This window comes from Mixophyes fleayi, chromosome 4 (assembly GCF_038048845.1).
Source record: "Mixophyes fleayi isolate aMixFle1 chromosome 4, aMixFle1.hap1, whole genome shotgun sequence".
NCBI classification, from domain to species: domain Eukaryota; kingdom Metazoa; phylum Chordata; class Amphibia; order Anura; family Limnodynastidae; genus Mixophyes; species Mixophyes fleayi.
Genome location: NC_134405.1, coordinates 9109895 through 9131718, shown reverse-complemented (window position 1 = coordinate 9131718; position 21824 = coordinate 9109895). Strand labels below are relative to the sequence as shown.

The 21824-nt window shown below is 36.2% G+C and overlaps 1 protein-coding gene across 1 annotated transcript in view; it reads left to right on the top strand.

Annotated features, from left to right (window-relative positions):
• The window catches only part of LOC142149647 (uncharacterized), a 47400-nt gene extending 30113 nt beyond the window's left edge, over window positions 1–17287 (top strand). The window contains exons 2-4 of the mRNA XM_075204963.1: window positions 5995–6179; window positions 16823–17119; window positions 17223–17287. Of these exons, the coding sequence (XP_075061064.1) occupies window positions 5995–6179; window positions 16823–17119; window positions 17223–17287 (547 nt within the window). The remainder of the gene's footprint in view (window positions 1–5994; window positions 6180–16822; window positions 17120–17222) is intronic.
• The last annotated feature ends 4537 nt before the right edge of the window (window positions 17288–21824 follow it).

The window sequence follows — 21824 nt, the reverse complement described above, 5'->3', positions numbered from 1 at the left end:
AAGAGAGGCACAGAGGAGGAAAAGAGAGGCACAGGGGAGGAAAAGAGAGGCACAGAGGAGGAAAAGAGAGGCACAGAGGAGGAAAAGAGGGGCACAGAGGAGGAAAAGAGAGGCACAGAGGAGGAAAAGAGGGGCACAGAGGAGGAAAAGAGGGGCACAGAGGAGGAAAAGAGGGGCACAGAGGAGGAAAAGAGAGGCACAGAGGAGGAAAAGGGGGCACAGAGGAGGAAAAGAGAGGCACAGAGGAGGAAAAGAGAGGCACAGAGGAGGAAAAGAGAGGCACAGAGGAGGAAAAGAGGGGCACAGAGGAGGAAAAGAGGGGCACAGAGGAGGAAAAGAGGGGCACAGAGGAGGAAAAGAGGGGCACAGAGGAGGAAAAGAGAGGCACAGAGGAGGAAAAGAGGGGCAGAGAGGCACAGAGGAGGAAAAGAGGGGCAGAGAGGCACAGAGGAGGAAAAGAGGGGCAGAGAGGCACAGAGGAGGAAAACAGGGGCAGAGAGGCACAGAGGAGGAAAACAGCGGCAGAGAGGCACAGAGTTATAAAAAAAAGGGGCAAAGAGGCACAGAGTGAATAAAAAGGGGGGAAAGCAGCATGGAGGGCGCAGTGTAGTTGTGATGGGGCTTGTTGCAATGTAGTGTGTGTGCGGTAGGTGGTGGCTAATTAATGGGCGCTATTTTGTTTGTAGGGTGATGGTGAGGCAATTTAATAGTGGGGATTATTAATTTAAGATGGGGTGATTTGGGGCCTATTGAATGTGGAGGTGAGTTTGGGGAGGATGAGGTCTATTTATTAAATGTGACTATGAATTATTTAATGGCAGTGATGGTTGCGGGAAATAGGTATTGCTGGGGCTGTTTGCATGACGGGAAATAGGTTTATTTATTACATGTGAATTCTATTATTTTAATGTTGGGGCTGGAGGAAGGCCTAATTATTAATCGTGGGTGCTATTGATTTAACGCTGCGTCTGACTGAAATTTTCTAAATGTAGCCATTTTTTTCCCAAATAGGTCCTTCTACATTCCAAGATCCAGGCAAGCCACAACTAAAGAAACCAGCAGCCTCGGGTGGAGAAAGTGAGAAGAACAGGTAGGACAGAGCAGCATAGTGTGTGAAATGTTGTGATTCTAGTAGGGACAATGCCAATGTTTGGTGAGCCCAGTGGGCGCAGGCCAAGACTGAACTGTTTGTGTACACACTGCATTCTTTGTATACTACACTGTGGTGCTGGATGTCTTAAAAGTCAGGAGTGCTTGGACATATGTGACGCTGTGGTGAATTCAGGACCTAGTGATTTTGATGTGCTAGCTATGCGCCCAACGGTGCATTGCCACGGCCCCAAATGTATGACCACATTCCCGAAAATTTTTGCACCGTCGTTAGGCTAGCCACGCCCCAATGGCGCATTGACACGCCCCTGAATGTAGGACGAAACCCGCGTCGTGTTTTTTGCGCCGCCGTTAGGCGGCGCAAAAAATTTTTAGGGCTTACTCAACTATGGGGGGGCCCCATGAGTTTGTTGTACCCGGGCCCTGAATTCCTCTTGGCAGCCCTGGGTATGTCTGTGAGCAGCTGAAGGCTTCTTAAGAGTGCTAGCTCTGGTACCAATCCTTGGTGCTGGTAACAGTCTTGTTTTTTAAAAGTGAGTGTGAGATAGATGTTTGTAGTTTACTCATCTATAGATAGAGAGAAGAGGCATCCGCACCACAGACAAATTCTGTACCGCCTAGTGTATTATGTATATAATCTATTTTTGAGTATTTCCATGCACCTATATATACAATTTAATGTGTGGACTGATAACTCATCTCACATATATTTATTCTTCTATAACTAAGAGCTGCTCCCCAGAATTTTTTTGGCCATAATGCATAAAGAAAAAGGGGAAAAAGATGCTAATCAGGGCACTGTTTAACAGACTAAGATTGAAAAAAACATTTTGCTTAATTTATTTTATTAATAACATTTCATATCCTATGTGCTGGCCAATTAATAAGGTTTGAAAGTGAAATATTAAATTATAATATGAGTTAGTGAAAAGTGATTGGTGCTTTGTACACGAAATAAAATTGGTAAAAATACATCTCATTAGATCCTCGTCAATTTATTTTGTTAACCTGTTATTATATTTATTCAAATTAATCTAACAATGTGATTCCACTTGAAATTAATTGTAGCAAAGTCGATAGAGGTTACTGCAGCACATAAATTATACTCCTGACACAGAGAGTCTGGACATAAGTCACAGGTGCCGGCATGATTATCATTATCAGCGGACGGAGCTGGTGTCTGACCTGCAGTCAGTCTTTGCTGAAACACTGTTATCTTATGTAGCAGTGCGGAAAGTAACATCTTAGCTTCTTACAGATCATTGAGCATTTTGCTTTATCCACTGACACCCGGGTCAGCTGTCACTTGTAGCCGATGGTTATGACAGATGAAGAGCAGAGATATGAAGGTAATTGGGTACAGTGTGTACACCTGAATCAGCTGCTGATCGGGACTTCAGTCGTTTATACAATCGTTAGAGACAACAAATTGACTAAAAGTTTTTGTAGTGTTTACCCAGCTTAAGTGTATTATCATTCTGGCGTAATTTAGATAGATATCATTAATAATCTGCCTTTACAAATCAGTTTATGTATATTTATATACTATTTGAACTATTGATACATTTGGACACCATTTACCTGCAACTTATTTTGTTGTATGACTTTGAATAACTTTGTTAAATATTTGTATCTTGTTCCCCTAACCATCACTTATCATTGCTGAGGACAACACATACAGATCATCTCTCTCTTTGGTAATTGCAGCGCTTGAGCAATATCTTTTTTTACAGTACTATATTTTGTGTTAGTTCATTTTTAAGAATGAACAATATTAAAATGAGTTACTGCAGATATCTAAAACAGGTAATTCTGCTGACACTCTCTGCATAGACAATAGGTGAATACTTAACAATAGGTCCATTTGTTGACATAACAGGATGTCAGAGACTGCGAAGATCTAATTAGAATGCAAGATCCTGCCAATCTCTAATTAGAATTTCCCTTTGTAGTAAGTGACCATAGGAATGTTTATACCTCATTTACATGATTTACATGAGAGACCTGGAGACAAATAGTCTGAGAACATTCTGATCATCCCAGGAACTATTGAAGAGAGATGGGGAGGAATGACTATAAATAGGCAGTATCAGCCCAGTGTTAGTGAGTTGGTGGCTGGAGAGCTGGAAGGATGGAACAGTAAGAATGATCAGGAGGGAAAGAGATAGAAGGAGAAATCTTCAGAGTAAGGTAATTATATTATGCATAAGAATATACTGATATATACACAATCATTTGGAGATATTATGTTGTTGTTATATTTGTAAATGTGAGATATGCTTTTGTCAGAACATTGTTTATATAGTTAGTTTTATAACCAAACAGAATTATAATTATTAATGTACATTACTGTTACATTACTGATGATGATGATGATACTGTACATTGTATATTCTGCATTTGTTGTATCTATTAGTAAATATTGTATTGTAAATCAAAGCTGAGTATACATGTCTTGAACTTTAAATATGCCGATAATACACTGTACATTATATGTAAGTACATTCATATATGGTTGGCAGTGTAGTTAGATATTCATGAATATAAAAAAGAGAGAAAGACTGTCGCACTAATCACAGAAAGCTGTATCCTGGGCTATTTCATATCATTTATCTCATGTATACTAATGATTTTCATGTATATTTCCAGATCTTTGTTACTCAGGTGCTATCTTACACTTTCTTATGATAGGATAAAGAAAAATAAGTTGTTCAGTAAGATGCACTATCAGCCTGCATGATTTTATCTATATGGGATATTCTCCAAAATAATAAATGCAAATGAACTTTTATTAGAATAGTTAAAAGAAAGAGCGAAATATAAAACCAATTATTATGTATATATAATTTTAAAATAAAATTTAATTTAAAAATTGCTATCTGCACCAAAACAATCCTCTATTTTGGTGTGTGGGATTATACTGAATATAGGATTGGAGGAATATAGTTGTTAATCCCACTTATCTCATTTGACATTTGTATCTGTAGTATAAAGTGGGTTTGAGATAATTATTGCTATATTTTTTCAATAATTAGTGCAATTCCATTTTCCTGTGAATGTTTGGCAGTTCCTCTATCTGGGATCAATGTTTCTATTTTATTCTTTCATTTATCCCATTTTGAGAAAACCATCCCTTCTAATAATACAGGGGGTGTATTCCTATCTGCCTGTATAATAACTATTCATATTATAATAAAGTATAATAAATTGTATAATAATGTATAATAACTATTCATGTTATAATAAAGTATAATAAACAGTATAATAATGTATAATAACTATTCATGTTATAATAAAGTAAAATAAATAGTATAATAATGTATAATAACTATTCATGTTATAATAAAGTATAATAAACAGTATAATAATGTATAATAACTATTCATGTTATAATAAAGTATAATAAACAATATAATAATGTATAATAAATATTCATGTTATAATAAAGTAAAATAAATAGTATAATAATGTATAATAACTATTCATGTTCATGAATAATCAAAAATATTAATATACATTTGTAATATATGTATAAATATATTGATGGACATTTCTAGGTTTTCACTTAACTCGTATGAGTCATATATTAAAGGGCAGAAATAATTTAGTTCTCCCATAATCTTATAAACCAAATTAGTTGCATAATCACTTTGGCTTACGTTGAATTTTTTATAGCATAAATTCTAAAAGTGTGTATATATATATATATATATATATATATATATATATATATATATATATATATATATGCCCTCAGTAGCAACTTTATCAGGTATAACTTTCTTCAACTGGTTTGGAGCACACAATAAGTTTCTGCCACATGATTGGCTGCCTCATTTTGAACACTTTTTCATCTTTAGTGTACTTATTCTGAATATTGGTCATAGGAGCGTCACCTAAAACTAAATATGTAAATTACTTTTGTAAAAGTAAAATAAATATGTTATCCATATCACATGTGTAAGTTGTAAAAAATTGAGGTCTATTTATTACATTTTGGGTTATTGTAATAAGTACACAGTTCAGTGTCAATACCACCTACAACCCAAGATTCCACAGCAGACTGAGAGCCAGAGATCTTTCTGCAGTTCAATAAATAAACTTACAATGGAAGGTGTGTTGTACAAATGGTGTCATCATACCCTGGTTTCAGTACATGATACAAAGAAATCACAGCAAGTTAATAACAAAGCAATGAAGAATCACCATTGTTTGATGGATCTACATTCTTGTCCATATATAGCAGCCGTGTTCATGGTCACATAGTTTATAACATTTAATAGCGTTGTACGGGCTATTCCCAAATTAAACAATAAATATACAAAAAAATACAAGTTTAAATACAAATCAGGTTGCACACTATGAATTGCATTTACTATTAAAACTTAATTCATAGTGAATTGGTAACTTGTACATAACCTCCTGTCTCGATATATATCACAGTGTTTTGTCTTATGTGGGTGCACAGATCTGATAAGTCTTCTCAATAAAAACAATGGTCAGTGACTTGGTCACATTTGTTAGTGTATAAAATATTTGAGTGTTTATTACACAATATAACACTACCACTGTTAACATAGATCCATTCATTGAATCATTATAAACATTTTATTTTCTCACAGGATTCCAACTAAAATCAAAAGACATCTCGGAAAGGACCTTGTCCTCTGAACTGCTGAGAGTTCCAGAAATAATCCTCATCCAAAAAGGAATAGACTACAGACACCAATTCTTCTTATCCTGTGGAAAATCTACACAAGCTAATTTCATTTTTGAACAGAAAAAACCTTCTACAATTAAGTCATTGCTGATGAAATACATTATGAATCGTACAGGAGAGAAACCCTATCTGTGCTCTGAATGTTTCAAGTGTTTTACCAAAAGGTCAGATCTTGTAAAACATCAGAGGATTCACACTGGAGAGAAACCATTTAAATGCTCTGAATGTACCAAGTGTTTTACCGAGAATTCAAGTCTTGTTGCACATCACAGGATTCACACAGGAGAGAAACCATTTAAATGCTCTGAATGTAGCAGGAGTTTTGCCCAATTGTCAACTCTTAAAAATCATCAAAGGATTCACACAAGAGAGAAATTATTTTAATGCTCTGAATGTGACAAGTATTTTATTTATATTTCAGCTCTTGTTGCACATTAGAGCATTCACACTGAGGAGAAACCATTTAAATGCTTTGAATGTAGCAAGTGTTTTACCCACAAGTCAGCTATAATTGAAAATCAGGTAATTCCCATAAAAAAAAAACATTTAAATAGTCTGAATGCAGCAAGTGTTTAATTGAAAGGAAACCACTTGTCACTCACCAGAAGATACATGCATGACAATTACCCTGAGGATCTGAATGTATCATATATATCATAACCAAATTATCACTTTATATCTCCATAATATCCCTACAAGGGATGTGCAATTATATTTTGAATGTGGAAAGTATTTCTGTTGCATCTCCTTATTATTTCCCTCATACCTTTCTATTACTGTCTTACCTCCCTCTGTTATGAGAACGATGTACTCAGAAATGGTTATTTAGTAAAATGGTGCAAGTAAAGCACTGGTTGCTGTGTCCTATAACAATCAATCATAAGACAATAGTTGTTGGTTTGATGACATCAGAGTGTTAATAGCTGATATCTGGTATCTATGTGTTATAGCGCAGCCTTGTTCTTCACACCATGTTTTCAAATAAGCCTCAAGGAGATAACATTGCTTCCCCGGCTACTTTTTTCTTAGTGATCCAAATCAGAAAGCGCTGACCTGTATATAGACTGAAGGACCATGTTCACACAATATCTGTAATTACCATTTATGTTACTGATAACACTTGATGTTAAATAAAAGCTGATATTAATAATGTGGAGATTTTGTTTTTGATTGTGGAACTTATATCTTTTTCAGGCCAAGAAAAGAATAGATAAACATCTCTAGGCGCTGCCTTTATACAGCCTTTAAACAATGTGTAAAAAAAGTACATAGGACTAACATATCACAAGTCCAATATACATATAGACTTATGATTTATATGATTTACTGGACTTGTGATTTGTTAGTCCTATGTACTTTGTTCACACATTGTTTAAAGGAGATGTTTATCTATTCATTTCTTGGTCTCAGTTAATTAAGAGACATGACACTTATACCTTGCAGTTGGTAGATCATTAATCATTTTTGTGAGAATTGTTTCAGTAGAATGTTGGAGGCAGAAGTCTGATTCCAGAGAGTCAAGAATGGAGTGAGAGGAGAGAAAGTGAGACAGGTGTTTGCCCATTAATTGCTCAAGCAGTTTCTAGGCAATGGGGTGGAGAGAGATAGGGGGGTAGTTGGAGAAAGAGGCTGGATTGACAGAGACACTATGTGGTAACTGGAGCTGCATTGTCTAGGACTGAAGTGAGTGTTTTGTTGTAGAAAGATGCAGCCTTACTAGGGCAGCATAATACAGGCATAGGAGAAAATAATTGTTGTAGTGATAATGTGATGTTGATTTGTTTAAAAGACTTTACGTGTTTTTGGGTCCTTGTGGATTTGGGTGCAGGGGGGAGGGGCATGAGGTAGGGTGAGCCTGAAGGAAAGGAGGTTGTGGTCAGAGAATGGGAAGGCTAAGTTGGAGAAACTAGAGCTGAAGCTGTAGCAGGAGAAGACAAGGTCAAGGGAGTATAAAAATGATAGTTAATTGTGGATTCCGTGCACAGGGTCATCAGCTCATGTCTGTATCTAACAGGGATTAACCATAAAAACCCTATAGAATAAATACTTCAAAAACAAAATAAAAGATGCAGACAATGGGCGCTGACCCTCAATGCATAGAAAGTCTAATGATTAGAAGCAAGGTAGCTGTATCAGATCCACAAACCAAGAGACATTATATGAGTCATTAATGAAAATGCAACAATAAGTGGCACATCACAAAAAGTACACTCAAAACATATATCAACAATTACCAAAGAAAAAAGTAAAATTGGCAATGATTAAATCTTATCCCATAGTCCACAATGCATATGTAAATCAATATACTTTTGCTTGGATTGTTCCTTGGTGTCTCACATGCACAAGCCTGTTCCAGAGAGACTAGAAAGGTGCCACTTCCATATTCAAAAAGGTAAGTACCATAGGCACCACTTTAATAAATGCAAAATGCGAAGGTAATAGATAGGGGTGTCCTTCACCTGTTTTCAGAGCCCCACATGACCTGTCCCCGTATAACCCCTTTTTGGAACATGGTCCTTGCACTTATTAATTCCGTATCAGAACAACAGATCACTAAGGATCCCTGGTCGTTCCTTCTCTTTCGCCCTATCCCTGATTAGAGCGGCCCTTCCAACAAGCTGATATCCCACATACTAGCTGCTGCCAAATCCCTAATAGCCAAACACTGGAAAGATCCTAACCCTCCCTCTATGCAGTCCTTACGGAACTACATCTGGCATATCGCAAGCATGGAGAGTATTACATGCTACCTTCACGATAAATCCTACAACTTTGACAAGGTTTGGGCCCCGTGGTATCTCCAGCAAAGCCGTAGCTGTTTACCCCCTTTGGCTCTCTCGTCCTCTAATTGTACATAAACTCTGGGCCATCTCCGGATCCTCCAGGTTGGTCGTCGTGCGCCATGGGTAAGAGATCCATATATCTTGCCGTCTACTTTTTATTTTCTTATTTATTTTATAGGTCGTTATTCTGTAAATATGTTGCTTACAACCTCCTTTGTAATAGATATGGTGATATACGTGCCTGTCCTTTTCCAACCCTCCCCCCGTTCCCCCTCCTTAACCCGTTTTGTTTCCTGTCTCTTTCCTACCCCTTCCTTCTACTATAAAACTTTAAAATAAGAGGAGACATCTTGTTGTCTTAACACAGTTGGTGTTTACTTGTTGTTTGCTCTTTTCTATGCTGTTTCCTCTTGTAACAAATAAAGAGTTTAAAAAAAGAAAAAAAGGGAAATAAACTAAGGATCAGGCACATACCTGAAACTACATCCAAGTGTGACCGCTTCTCATAAGTATGAATAAGAGATCAGTATGTAGTGCAATATTGTCAGAAAAAAGGATGCAAACATTTAAATTATATTGGTGCCCACCTTACAGAACACACTACTATGCTCAGTATTGGCCCTACTACCCTGGCGAGTCACCTCATAGCTGTTATATCCTTGAGTTACCGGATGGCTTATAAAAAAACTAAACTACATTCTGTATATAATCTTTCTCACTGTGTGATAAATACTTCACACTACAAAACTGTGTGTGTCTACAGTAAACTTTTTATTCTATTTTCTATCGTCTCATGGGGGGTCCCTACATACACAATTTAGTTTGCAGGACCCAATCCCCTGACAGGAGACATATTAAAGAAATATATAAATCCCCCTTGTTGGTTGAACAAGGGAATATGATAACCCTGACCTCACACTGTGCTCTCCTTTATCATAGTGTGCCACTGCCTCCGTTAGTTTACTTACCTTTGTATTGTGTTCTTCTCTTCTGTTTATCTCTTTTCTATTTTCTGTTTTCTCATCTTCTGTTCTATTTTGTTTCTTGTCTGTCACACGCTCCTCTCCTCTGTGAGTCTTGTTGTCAGGTATGATGACGTCACTGTCATACGCGCCTCTCCTCTGTGAGTCTTGTTGTCAGGTATGATGACGTCACTGTCACATGCTCCTCTCCTCTGTGAGTCTTGTTGTCAGGTATGATGACGTCACTGTCACACGCTCCTCTCCTCTGTGAGTCTTGTTGTCAGGTATGATGACGTCACTGTCACACGCTCCTCTCCTCTGTGAGTCTTGTTGTCAGACATGATGACGTCACTGTCACACGCGCCTCTCCTCTGTGAGTCTTGTTGTCGGGCATGATGACGTCACTGTCACACGCGCCTCTCCTCTGTGAGTCTTGTTGTCAGGTATGATGACGTCACTGTCACACGCTCCTCTCCTCTGTGAGTCTTGTTGTCAGGTATGATGACGTCACTGTCACACGCTCTTCTCCTCTGTGAGTCTTGTTGTCAGGTATGATGACGTCACTGTCACACGCGCCTCTCCTCTGTGAGTCTTGTTGTCGGGTATGATGACGTCACTGTCACACGCTCCTCTCCTCTGTGAGTCTTGTTGTCAGGTATGATGACGTCACTGTCACACGCTCCTCTCCTCTGTGAGTCTTGTTGTCGGGTATGATGACGTCACTGTCACACGCTCCTCTCCTCTGTGAGTCTTGTTGTCAGGTATGATGACGTCACTGTCACACGCTCCTCTCCTCTGTGAGTCTTGTTGTCAGGTATGATGACGTCACTGTCACACGCTCTTCTCCTCTGTGAGTCTTGTTGTCAGGTATGATGACGTCACTGTCACACGCGCCTCTCCTCTGTGAGTCTTGTTGTCGGGTATGATGACGTCACTGTCACACGCGCCTCTCCTCTGTGAGTCTTGTTGTCAGGTATGATGACATCACTGTCACATGCTCCTCTCCTCTGTGAGTCTTGTTGTCGGGTATGATGACGTCACTGTCACACGCTCCTCTCCTCTGTGAGTCTTGTTGTCGGGTATGATGACGTCACTGTCACACGCTCCTCTCCTCTGTGAGTCTTGTTGTCAGGTATGATGACGTCACTGTCACACGCTCCTCTCCTCTGTGAGTCTTGTTGTCAGGTATGATGACGTCACTGTCACACGCTCTTCTCCTCTGTGAGTCTTGTTGTCAGGTATGATGACGTCACTGTCACACGCGCCTCTCCTCTGTGAGTCTTGTTGTCAGGTATGATGACGTCACTGTCACACGCTCCTCTCCTCTGTGAGTCTTGTTGTCAGGTATGATGACGTCACTGTCACACGCTCCTCTCCTCTGTGAGTCTTGTTGTCAGGTATGATGACGTCACTGTCACACGCTCCTCTCCTCTGTGAGTCTTGTTGTCAGGTATGATGACGTCACTGTCACACGCGCCTCTCCTCTGTGAGTCTTGTTGTCAGGCATGATGACGTCACTGTCACACGCGCCTCTCCTCTGTGAGTCTTGTTGTCGGGCATGATGACGTCAAGCTACGTCGCTCACGCCCGACAATCAGTGGAACGCAATGGAGCAGAGAGAAGGGGAGGAGGCTGCTGGGTGACACCACAATCAGGTAATTTTTTTATCTATCTGCAGCAATTTTGGATTTTGTGGGCTGGTGCCCCCACCCCCTCCGGGCCCCCTGGGGACTGCTGGGCCCTAGGCAGGTTACCTAGGTTGCATAGCGGTAAATCCAGCACTGCACAGGAGATCCCACTAGTCCTGATAGAAATTGAATAGCAAACTCTCTGCCTCAGTGTAATTAATAGCGAACTGTATTGAAAGTCAAACAATTAATGTATTTTGAATCTTACAATAAAAACCATTAATTAGCTAAAAATATTTTGTATTTTTTATTAGAACTTTTATATTACTTATCATTAAATGTTATCATTTGCCAATGTAGACTTGTGGCTGAATGAGGATCATCTGTTTATCTGCTGCCGCTGACTTACGTGTTTATTTAGTTCATCTGACACATGTGATACATCGACGCTCCCATTGTATTTATGTGATGTAATGTGACACATTGTTGCTTCCACTTAGGTTATTGTGATACATATATGTGATACATTTAGTTGTGCCTCTTGTCACAGTTGTTTCATCTATTACTATATAAATCACATTGGTTTATGAATCTAATCAGAGTTTCTCTCTGTTCTCACAAATTTGTTCATGAGCTGATAATCAGCACCTTACTCTGAGCTGTTATTTTTCCATACGTGATTATCTGTTTTACTGATATTTTGATAGTAGATGCAAGTCAGATTAATTGCTATATATATATATATATATAATCCTTTTAATACTAATATATGTTTGAATTTTATATCTGTAATATCATAGAGCCTTGTAGTTATCCTTACAAATTTGGACATTCATCTTTCCGTTGTACAGGTGATTAGTGATCAGTTGTGATGAATACATCACATATAAATACTGAGACTGTGTCACCTGGATTCATCCTTCTGATGAAAGTCCAACAGCACAGAAACATGTCAAGGTTCTTACTACAGTCTCCATAAGGATTGGTCACATTATTTGCAGAAGTAGATCTCTGCTTTCAGCATTTAAGCTGTGTCAGCTCACGGTACCAGGAGGGACATAAGATCTGAGAAATTAGATATGTATTGTGAGTCATTTTATGCTGGGACACTTGTAATTGAAGAGTTTTAGATCTCAATGTTACTCACCCTTATACTGACTGTCTGCTTATGATCCCGGATTCCATGAATGACATTGCAAAGTGCAATCAGGTGACATTACTTTATCTGATATATTATCATTATTAATAGCTAGTTCTAATAATTGAATAACATAAAACTTTGAATCATGTTCCTGAGGGTGCTATCACCTGCTTTATAAAAATGAAATTTATTTATTTTTTATGGTGTAGAAAACAGATTTGATAGATATAAATGATATTCTGTGATATGTATCATTCTGTCTTAATTTGGAGGAATATCCTTAATAGTCTGCTATTACAATTTCATTTATTATAAATAATTTACTTATATCTTGTGATATAGGTTATTTTTAACAAATAATAATATTGATATCAGAGTTACTGTAGATATCTAAAACAGGTCTTTCTTCTCACACTCTGCCTACACAATAGACAAATCATAAACAAAAGGTCCATTGTTGACATAAGAGAGTCTGTGCTGATCTAATTAGAATGAAAGATTTTACCTCCAGCCAAGATCTAATTAAAAATTTCCTTTGTATTCAGTGGCCTTAGGAATGTTTATACCTCATTTACATGTCAATGAGATTTACATGAGAGACCTGGAGACAAACAGTCTGAGAACCTTCTGGTCATCCTGGGAACTATTGAAGAGAGATGGGGAGGAATGACTATAAATAGGCAGTATCAGCCCAGTGTTAGTGAGTTGGTGGCTGGAGAGCTGGAAGGATGGAACAGTAAGAATGATCAGGAGGGAAAGAGATAGAAGGAGAAATTTTCACAGTAAGGTAATTATATTATATACACACAAACATTTATAGATATTATGTTATAGATATTGTATTGCAATATATATGGGATGTGTTTTTGGCTTAACAATGTTTACACAGTTAGTATTGCAATCTAACAGCATTATAATTATTAGACACTGCTGTACATTGTATATTCTGCACATTGTATTATCCATTAGTGAATATTGTATTGTAAAACAAAGCTGTGTTACATGTGTTGAACTTTATATATCCTGATAATACACTGTACATTATATATATCTGCTTTCTCCTATGGATCAGGTGTAGCTAGATATACATGAACCATTACAAATATTATTGTACATTTGTAATATATATCAGAAAACATATTTATAGACAATTCTAGATTTTCACCTAAAATGTATGAGTCATATATGTAAGGACAGGAATAATTTAGATCTCCCATAATCATAAAAGCCAACATTGGTTACATAATTACTTAAGATTAAGGACCAAATCATTTTATGAGCCAAACATTGATTACATGATAATAGGTATAGTTTGACAATAATATATATTCTCTATCAGTATGTGGTATCATGTGTGTAATATATCTATATATTCTCTATCAGTATGTGGTATCACGTATATAATATATCTATACTTTTTCTATTAGAGCTGCAGTATCATGTTTGTAATATATTTATATGTTATCTACCAGTACTCTTTTGTAATTTGTGTAATATATGTACTGTATATCATAACATTATGAGTACTACAGATAATGTATTTTTTCCAAGAGGTAGCTAATATGAACAAGAATATTATTTCTGAAAATAATTTTTTTTTTATATTCTTTTCTTCCTATAAATTCCCAGAAAATTCCCATTTATAGTCATGTATATTAGTGTGTGTCCAAACTACATCCCTTCAGGTGTCCAAAATATAATTTTGTTTTATTCCAAAATCTATCACTGCACCCTGCGGGAGTTACTAAGTTATCACATCCATATTCTATGTATTTGTATCAGTGATTCCATCCCCATATTAGACATAAGGGGCCACAAGTGTGACCAGATGAGAAGACTGACCAAGAAAATAATTTTTTACTTTATATAGAGAAGTGTTTTACACTGTTTTGAAAATTGTTATCTTAGTACTAATTTTATGGAATAATGGAAATCATTCTACTTACTATAGTAGAAGCTGTCAGATGTGATATAAAGTAAGAAGTGACCTGAACCCTACAATTATATAAGAGATTATTGGTGGGAGACACTGCACCACTAAGCTAAATGTAATACAAAATTGTGGAAAAATGTAGAACACTAATTACTTAACGATGACCTAAGGGGAGACGTACTTCCCCCTGTGTTACATTCTCACATATATCTTCTATTACTACTGATCACATTATCATTTTCATTTTAATAAATTGTTTGGATAAAGAACAGTCTGACAAACAAAAAAACGTTTTACTAGATATAAATAAATATTTGTTCTAAATGATTTGTTCTTGTCACAACATTAGTGAGGATTGAGAGAGTCTTCAATATGGAAATCTTTTATCTTTTCTTCTTGTAATAGTAACACTTTGTCCTGGGAGAGCTCCTCATAGAGAAACATATCAAATAAGATATAAAGATGAGAACAACTGGGATAATTTACTGGTATTTATACCGATGTCATCTCTTTATCATGTGGGAATAATACATATTTGCTTTAAATTGAATAATAGTAACATCAGACAGATCTGCCTATACTAGGAAGCATTTTAGAAGTATCACAGTAAAGAAATATAAAAAACAATGGTTAACTTAACTTAATTATTATAGGGCCATCATATGATAAATGTCAGCAAATAGCTTAATTGCTTCACTATAAACCATGCACCCAATTTTCTTTATGCTATGATAATTCTATTAATAGAGATGATTATGTACTATATTGAGGAATTACTCCATATTATTTGTATTTATATATTATAATGTATATACATATATATATATATATATATATATATATATATATATATATATATATATATAATTTAATTTAGACTATATATAAAATAATATATTGAGTGACTCCAGAGTGCCCTCATAAGTGTACTTATTGACTATTTTGTTCAAGGGAGCACCACCTACAACTAAATATGTAAACTGCTTCATTAATAGTGAGTAGGTGATGAGTCCATTATCTCCTGTGCGGATATATCACAGCTTTGTGTCTTGTAAGGATGTACAGAGAAAGCCTTCACAGTGTTTATTTAGAATGTATGTAGGTAATTTTAATTCTACTTTTAATACCTTGGTATCTTTCCCATATTATTAGCGCCTTACTCAGTGTTCTTCATCTGATTTTGTAAATCTGTTCTTGGCTGGTCGAAGATGTACAAGATCTGAGTCTTGAGGATAACGTGTATTTATTGCATAATACTTTATATTATGGCTTATTTTTAACAGTGAATCACATTGAAATCAGAGTTAGGGCTGCCTAGACAATACATACATAAAAAACAAAAGGTCCACTTGTTGACATAACAGGAAGTCAGATACTATGATAATCTAATTAGAATGCAAGATTTTACCATGAGTCAAGGTCTAATTAGAATTTTCTTTTATAGTAATTGATTTTAGAAATGTGTATACATCATTTACATGCCAAGAAAGTGAGAGACCTGGAAAGAAACAGTCTGAGAATATATTTTGGTCATCCCGGGACCTATTGCAGAGAGATGGGGAGGAATGTCTATAAATAGGCAGTATCAGCCCAGTGTTAGTGAGTTGGTGGCTGCAGAGCTGGAAGGATGGAATAGTTAGAAAGATCAGGAAAGAAAGTGATAGAAGCAGAAATCACCAGAGTAAGGTAATTTTATTGATACATAAACACAAATGCGCATATATTATGTTGTAGATATTGTATTGTTATATATGTGTGGTGCGTCTATGTCTTTACAATGTTTGTATTGTTAGCACTGCAACCTAACAGAATTATAATTATTAGGGTAATCATTTGTTCTTTTTATATTCTGTAATTTGTATTATCATCAGTTAATATTGAAAAACAAGATTTCTTTCCTCATTTTGATCTGTTTTTCTTCTAATGTAACAGTGAGTATGTGGAGAGTACTTAATCTCCTATAGGGATGTATCACAGCTTATTGTCATCTGTGAGTGTACAGATAAGTCTCTACAGTTTTATTTATAAATATATGTGGCAATATACACAAGAATAAAAACAATTGCAAATGGTTGGGTCATAATTGCTTGTGTATAAAATATATTTGTCTTCTGTACAAACATTACTTTTGTTAAAGTAGATTAATTATTGTATAAGGCTTCTAAATATTAACAAACTTTTTTCTCTTAGGTGAATTAATGAACAGGATCACACTAAAAACAGAAGACATTTTGGGAAGGACTTTGTACTCTAAACATGAGTGTTCCAAAAGAATAGTCTCATCTATATGTCATACAGACTACAAACATCAGTTCTTCATAAACTCTTTCGAATTCTCACAATCTTATTTTATTTTTTAATAGAAGAAACCTTCTACAAATAAGTTGCTGGTAACTAATACGCTAGAAGTCCTATCTATGCTCTGAATGTCACAAAGTTTTTGCTTGTAAATCACAACTACATCAGAGGACTCACACAAGAATGAAGCCATATAAATGCTCTGAATGCTACAAGTGTTTTACCAAAAAGTCAAATCTTGATGCACATCAGAGGATTCACACAGAAGAAAAAACATTTAAATGCTCTGAATGTATCAAGTGTTTTTCCCAGAATTCACATCTTGTTGCACATCAGAGGATTCACACAGGAGAGAAACCATTTGAATGCTCTGAATGTAGCAAGTGTTTTACCCAGAATTCACATCTTGTTGCACATCAGAGGATTCACACAGGAGAGAAACCGTTTCAATGCTCTGAATGTAGCAAGTGTTTTACAAAGAATTCAAGTCTTGTAAGACATGAGATGATTCACACAGGAGAGAAACCATTCAAATGCTCTGAATGTAGCAAGTGTTTTACCCAAAAATCAGATCTTGTAATACATCACAGGATTCACACAGGAGAGAACCCATTTAAATTAACCATTAACACACTTTTTTCTCTTAGGTGAATTAATGAACAGGATCATACTAAAAACAGAAGACATTTTGGGAAAGGACTTTGTACTCTGAACATGAGTGTTCCAAAAGTATAGTCTCATCTACATGTCATACAGACTACAAACATCAGTTCCTAATAAACTCTTTTGGATTTACAATGTCTTATTTTTTTTTTTAATAAAAGAAACCTTCTACAAATAAGCTGCTGGTGAATAATGTGCTAGAAGCCCTATCTATATTCTGAATGTCTCAAAAGTTTTGCTTATAAATCACAACTGACCATACATCAGAGGACTCACACAAGAATGAAACCATTTAAATGCTCTGAATGCTACAAGTGTTTTACCAAAAAGTCAAATCTTGATGCACATCACAGAATTCACAGAGGAAAGAAATCATATAAATGCTCTGAATGTAGCAAGTGCTTTACCAAAAATTCAAGTTTTGTAAGACATGAGAGGATTCACACAGGAGAGAAACCATTCAAATGCTCTGAATGTAGCAAATGTTTTATTCAAACGTCATCTCTTGAAAAACATTGGAAGATCCAGACAGAAGAGAAATTATTTTAATGCTCTGAATGTACCAAGTGTTTTACTCATAATTCATGTTTTCTTGCACATCAGATGATTCACACAAGAGACAAACCATTTAAATACTCTGACTGTAGCAAGAGTTTTACCCACAAGCCAGCTCTTATACAGCATCAGAGGATTCACACAGGAGCAGCAAGTGTTAAATTGAAAGAAGAGCACTTGTCACTCACCAGAAGATTCATACACAAGAGTCACCCTGAGGATCTGAATGTAGCATATGTATCATAAGCAAGTTATGTTGTTCTATCACCATAATATCCATATAGGGGATATGCAGTTTTATTTTTTTTTAAATCTAGCAAGTGTTATATATAACATCAAGGCCATGTTATATGTCAGAGAAGACTAGAGGGGTCTGGCAAGGGGACTTGGGGGCATTTTTCATATGGGAAGGTCTAACTGTAATGATCTAGGGCTGCACTACACAATCACACAATGACAATGGGGCAGCCCTAGCTGAGCTCTGTAATATATTGCTGCTCTGCTCATGCAGGTAAAGGAACTAGTAGAATAAAGAACATTATATCCAGAAGAGAGTTCCAGCAGCTCTTCTCAGTACTGGGATTCCTTCTATGACAGGCAAAGCTATGAATACCGAACATATCTAAACTAACACTGCACACTGCCCTGTTCCACACTACATGTGCTCCTATTGGTCTCTGTTACATCTCCTTAATGTTTCCCTCATACCGTTCAATTGCTATCTTGGTTGCTGTATTCCCTAATAACCAATCAGATCATCACATTTGTTGTTTTGATGACACCAGAGTACTAATAGCTGATATCTAGTTTCTACGGGTTACAGCAAATCCTTGTTCTTCACACCATGTTATTATATAAACCTCAAGGAGGAGACATTGCTCCCCAGTCTACTTGTATTTTATTAGTTATCCAAATCATACAGCGCTGACCTGTATATAGACTGAAGAACAATGCTCACACAATATCTGTAATTACCATTTATTTTACTGGCGGCTGTTTCTATAACACTTGATGTTGAATAAAATCTGATCATGATACATGCGGAAATTCTGTTTTTGATTGTGGAACTAACATCTTTTTTCAGTATTAATTAATATTGTGCACTCTGCTATATTTTAGAAGATGGAACCATGTGTGATATTTATGGGGTTGTGTGATGCTGATAATATGAGAGCCAATAATAAAAACACTGCAAAGACCAGTTATCATTATTATCATACAGCAAATGTATTAGAGAGATGTAGTAGAAATGTCTACAATGGAATTTGAAGAAGCTTTGAAATGTAAAATGTCTAAATCATAATGTTGACTGAGATATTGTCTATACTGTTATAATGTTGACCAAAATAATTTATGTTATAACGACACTCTTCACATTATATTAGGGATTTTAGCAACATGTAGTCGCTATCATTTACATCACCTCTGGGTCCTTCGCTACATTATATTTGTCAACTATGCCCTTTTTTTTCACTCTTTCTTTTCATTATTATTATCTTTTGTTTATAAGGCACCACAAGGATTCTGTAGCGTTGCACACAGGAGGTTAGAGTATGAAACACAATGACAAAACGACAAGTCAAAAATGACAATATTATATAAATTTAAACAACAAAACAACATAATTATATAAGGAAAATACTAGGAGATATCGCCCTGTTCATGAGAGCTGACATTCTAGAGGGAGTGGGTGGACACAGAGTGGGTGAAACAGAGTGGGGTGAGTTGAGGTAGGGGATGGACAGGTGGGAGAGTTAGGAGGAGGGCTGGTAGGATTGAATGAAAACATGAGATTTAAGGAACGTTTGAAGGTTTTGAAGCTGATTGATAGTCTAATTGGGAGTGGGGATGTGTTCCAGAGGTTGGGAACAGAATTGGAGAAATCCTGATGGTGGGAGTGGGAAGAGGGAATCAGTACGGAGGTTGGGCTGCTGTCATTGGCTGAGCAGAGTAGGTGGGAGGGAGTGTGTGAGGAAATGAGGTTGGATATGTAGTGCGGAGAGGAGTGGTTGAGGGCTTTGTAGGTAAGGAGTATGAATTATATTCTGAAGTGGACATGTCTACTGTGAGTGTTACCAGGGGAGAGGTAATAGGACACAGGAGAGGTGGGAAAACAGGACAGTTAGCCTTACATCACTTAATATATATATTATACCATATATTATATAGTATACACATAATAAAGGCAGCAGCACTCTCTTGTATCTTGTACAGATCCGGGGCAGAGACAGGGAACACAATATAGCACTCAGAATAAACAAAAAAATTATATTTATTAGGTTAATCCATTTGAGCACCGAGTTAATCCAGAGGTCGTTCATTTGTCAATTTTTCTGGTCTTTTGCATTAACTCGCAGCTCAAATGTATTAACCTAATATGATTGTGTAATCATCCTGAGTGTTATCCTGCTTGTAAAATGCAGGATCTTTTTACATAAACATAGGATCCTCTGCACTTACTAACAACATTATTAATGATATTCTAGCTGTACTCTGTGTTGAACGACAGGGAGTGTCACATATTGTAATACATGCTAAGCTGACAAACTCACTCAGAATTCCCCCCTTTCAGGCCAGTTCCTACACTAAATATAAACATACATCACAGTGCTAAAAATATTATCATAATCATTGGAGATCCATATATGTGTGTTTTATGTCTCATTTTTCATGGTGAATCATACTGAAATCAAAGTTACTTCTGATATTTAGAACAGGTCTTTCTGCTCACACCCTCTGCATAGACAATAAGTCAATAATAAACAAAAGGTCCTTTTGTTGACATAACAGGATGCCAGAAACTGTGACGATCCAATTAGAAGATTTTACCACCTGCTGAGGTCTAATTAGAATTTCCCATGTAGCAAGTGGCCTTAGGAATGTTTATACCACATTTACATGTCAATGAGATTTACATGAGTGACCTGGAGACAAACAGACTGAGAACCTTCTGGTCATCCCGGGAACTATTGAAGAGAGATGGGGAGGAATGACTATAAATAGGCAGTATCAGCCCAGTGTTAGTGAGTTGGTGGCTGGAGAGCTGGAAGGATGGAACAGTAAGAATGATCAGGAGGGAAAGAGATAGAAGGAGAAATCTTCAGAGTAAGGTAATTATATTATGCCCAATAATATACTGAGACATACACAAACATTTATAGATATCATGTTATAGATATTGTTTTGTAATACATATCATATATGTTTTTATCTGAACAATGATTATCTGGATAGTATTGTAATCTAATAGCATTATAATTATTATGCATATATATATATATTGTATATTCTGTACATTGTATTATCTATTAGTAAATATTGTATTGCAAAAGAAAGCTGGGATTACATGTGTATCTTAACAATGATTATCTGGATAGCATTGTAATCCAACAGCATTATAATTATTAGGGTACATTACTGTACATTGTATATTCTGTACATTATAATATCTATTAGTTAATATTGTATTGAAAAACAAAGCAGGGAAAACGTGTTGAACATTATATATCCTGATAATACATTCTACATTATATATATCTGCTTTCCCCATGGTTCAGGTGTAGCCAGATATACATGAACCTATCTTTATTTTAAGAGTAAAACTTTTTTGAAGAGAACCTTCAGCCAATTGTTTGCAGAAGATGACACATATATCAGATAAGCTTTATATCTAATTTCCTTAGGTATATAAATATTGATTAGAGCACATCACTTTATATTTAAATTTGTTTGATAATACTGCACTGTTTGGTGCTTTTTCTTGTGTAATGCTTTGTGGATGTATACCTGGGACAGGTGTATATGGAAAGAGCAGTCTCCTGTATGGTGTTAATTTATTTCATTTTTATTTGTTTATTACTAATATTGTGTAATCAGTTAACACCACAAAGGTTATTCTTGTGAAGATATACATATATGTACTCCTTATTGGATACACATTTCTAGTACTGGGTAGGACCCCCTTTAGGTTACTGTCACATGAATTACTGACTATATATTACATTACTGGAGAGTGTCTAAATGTTAACACT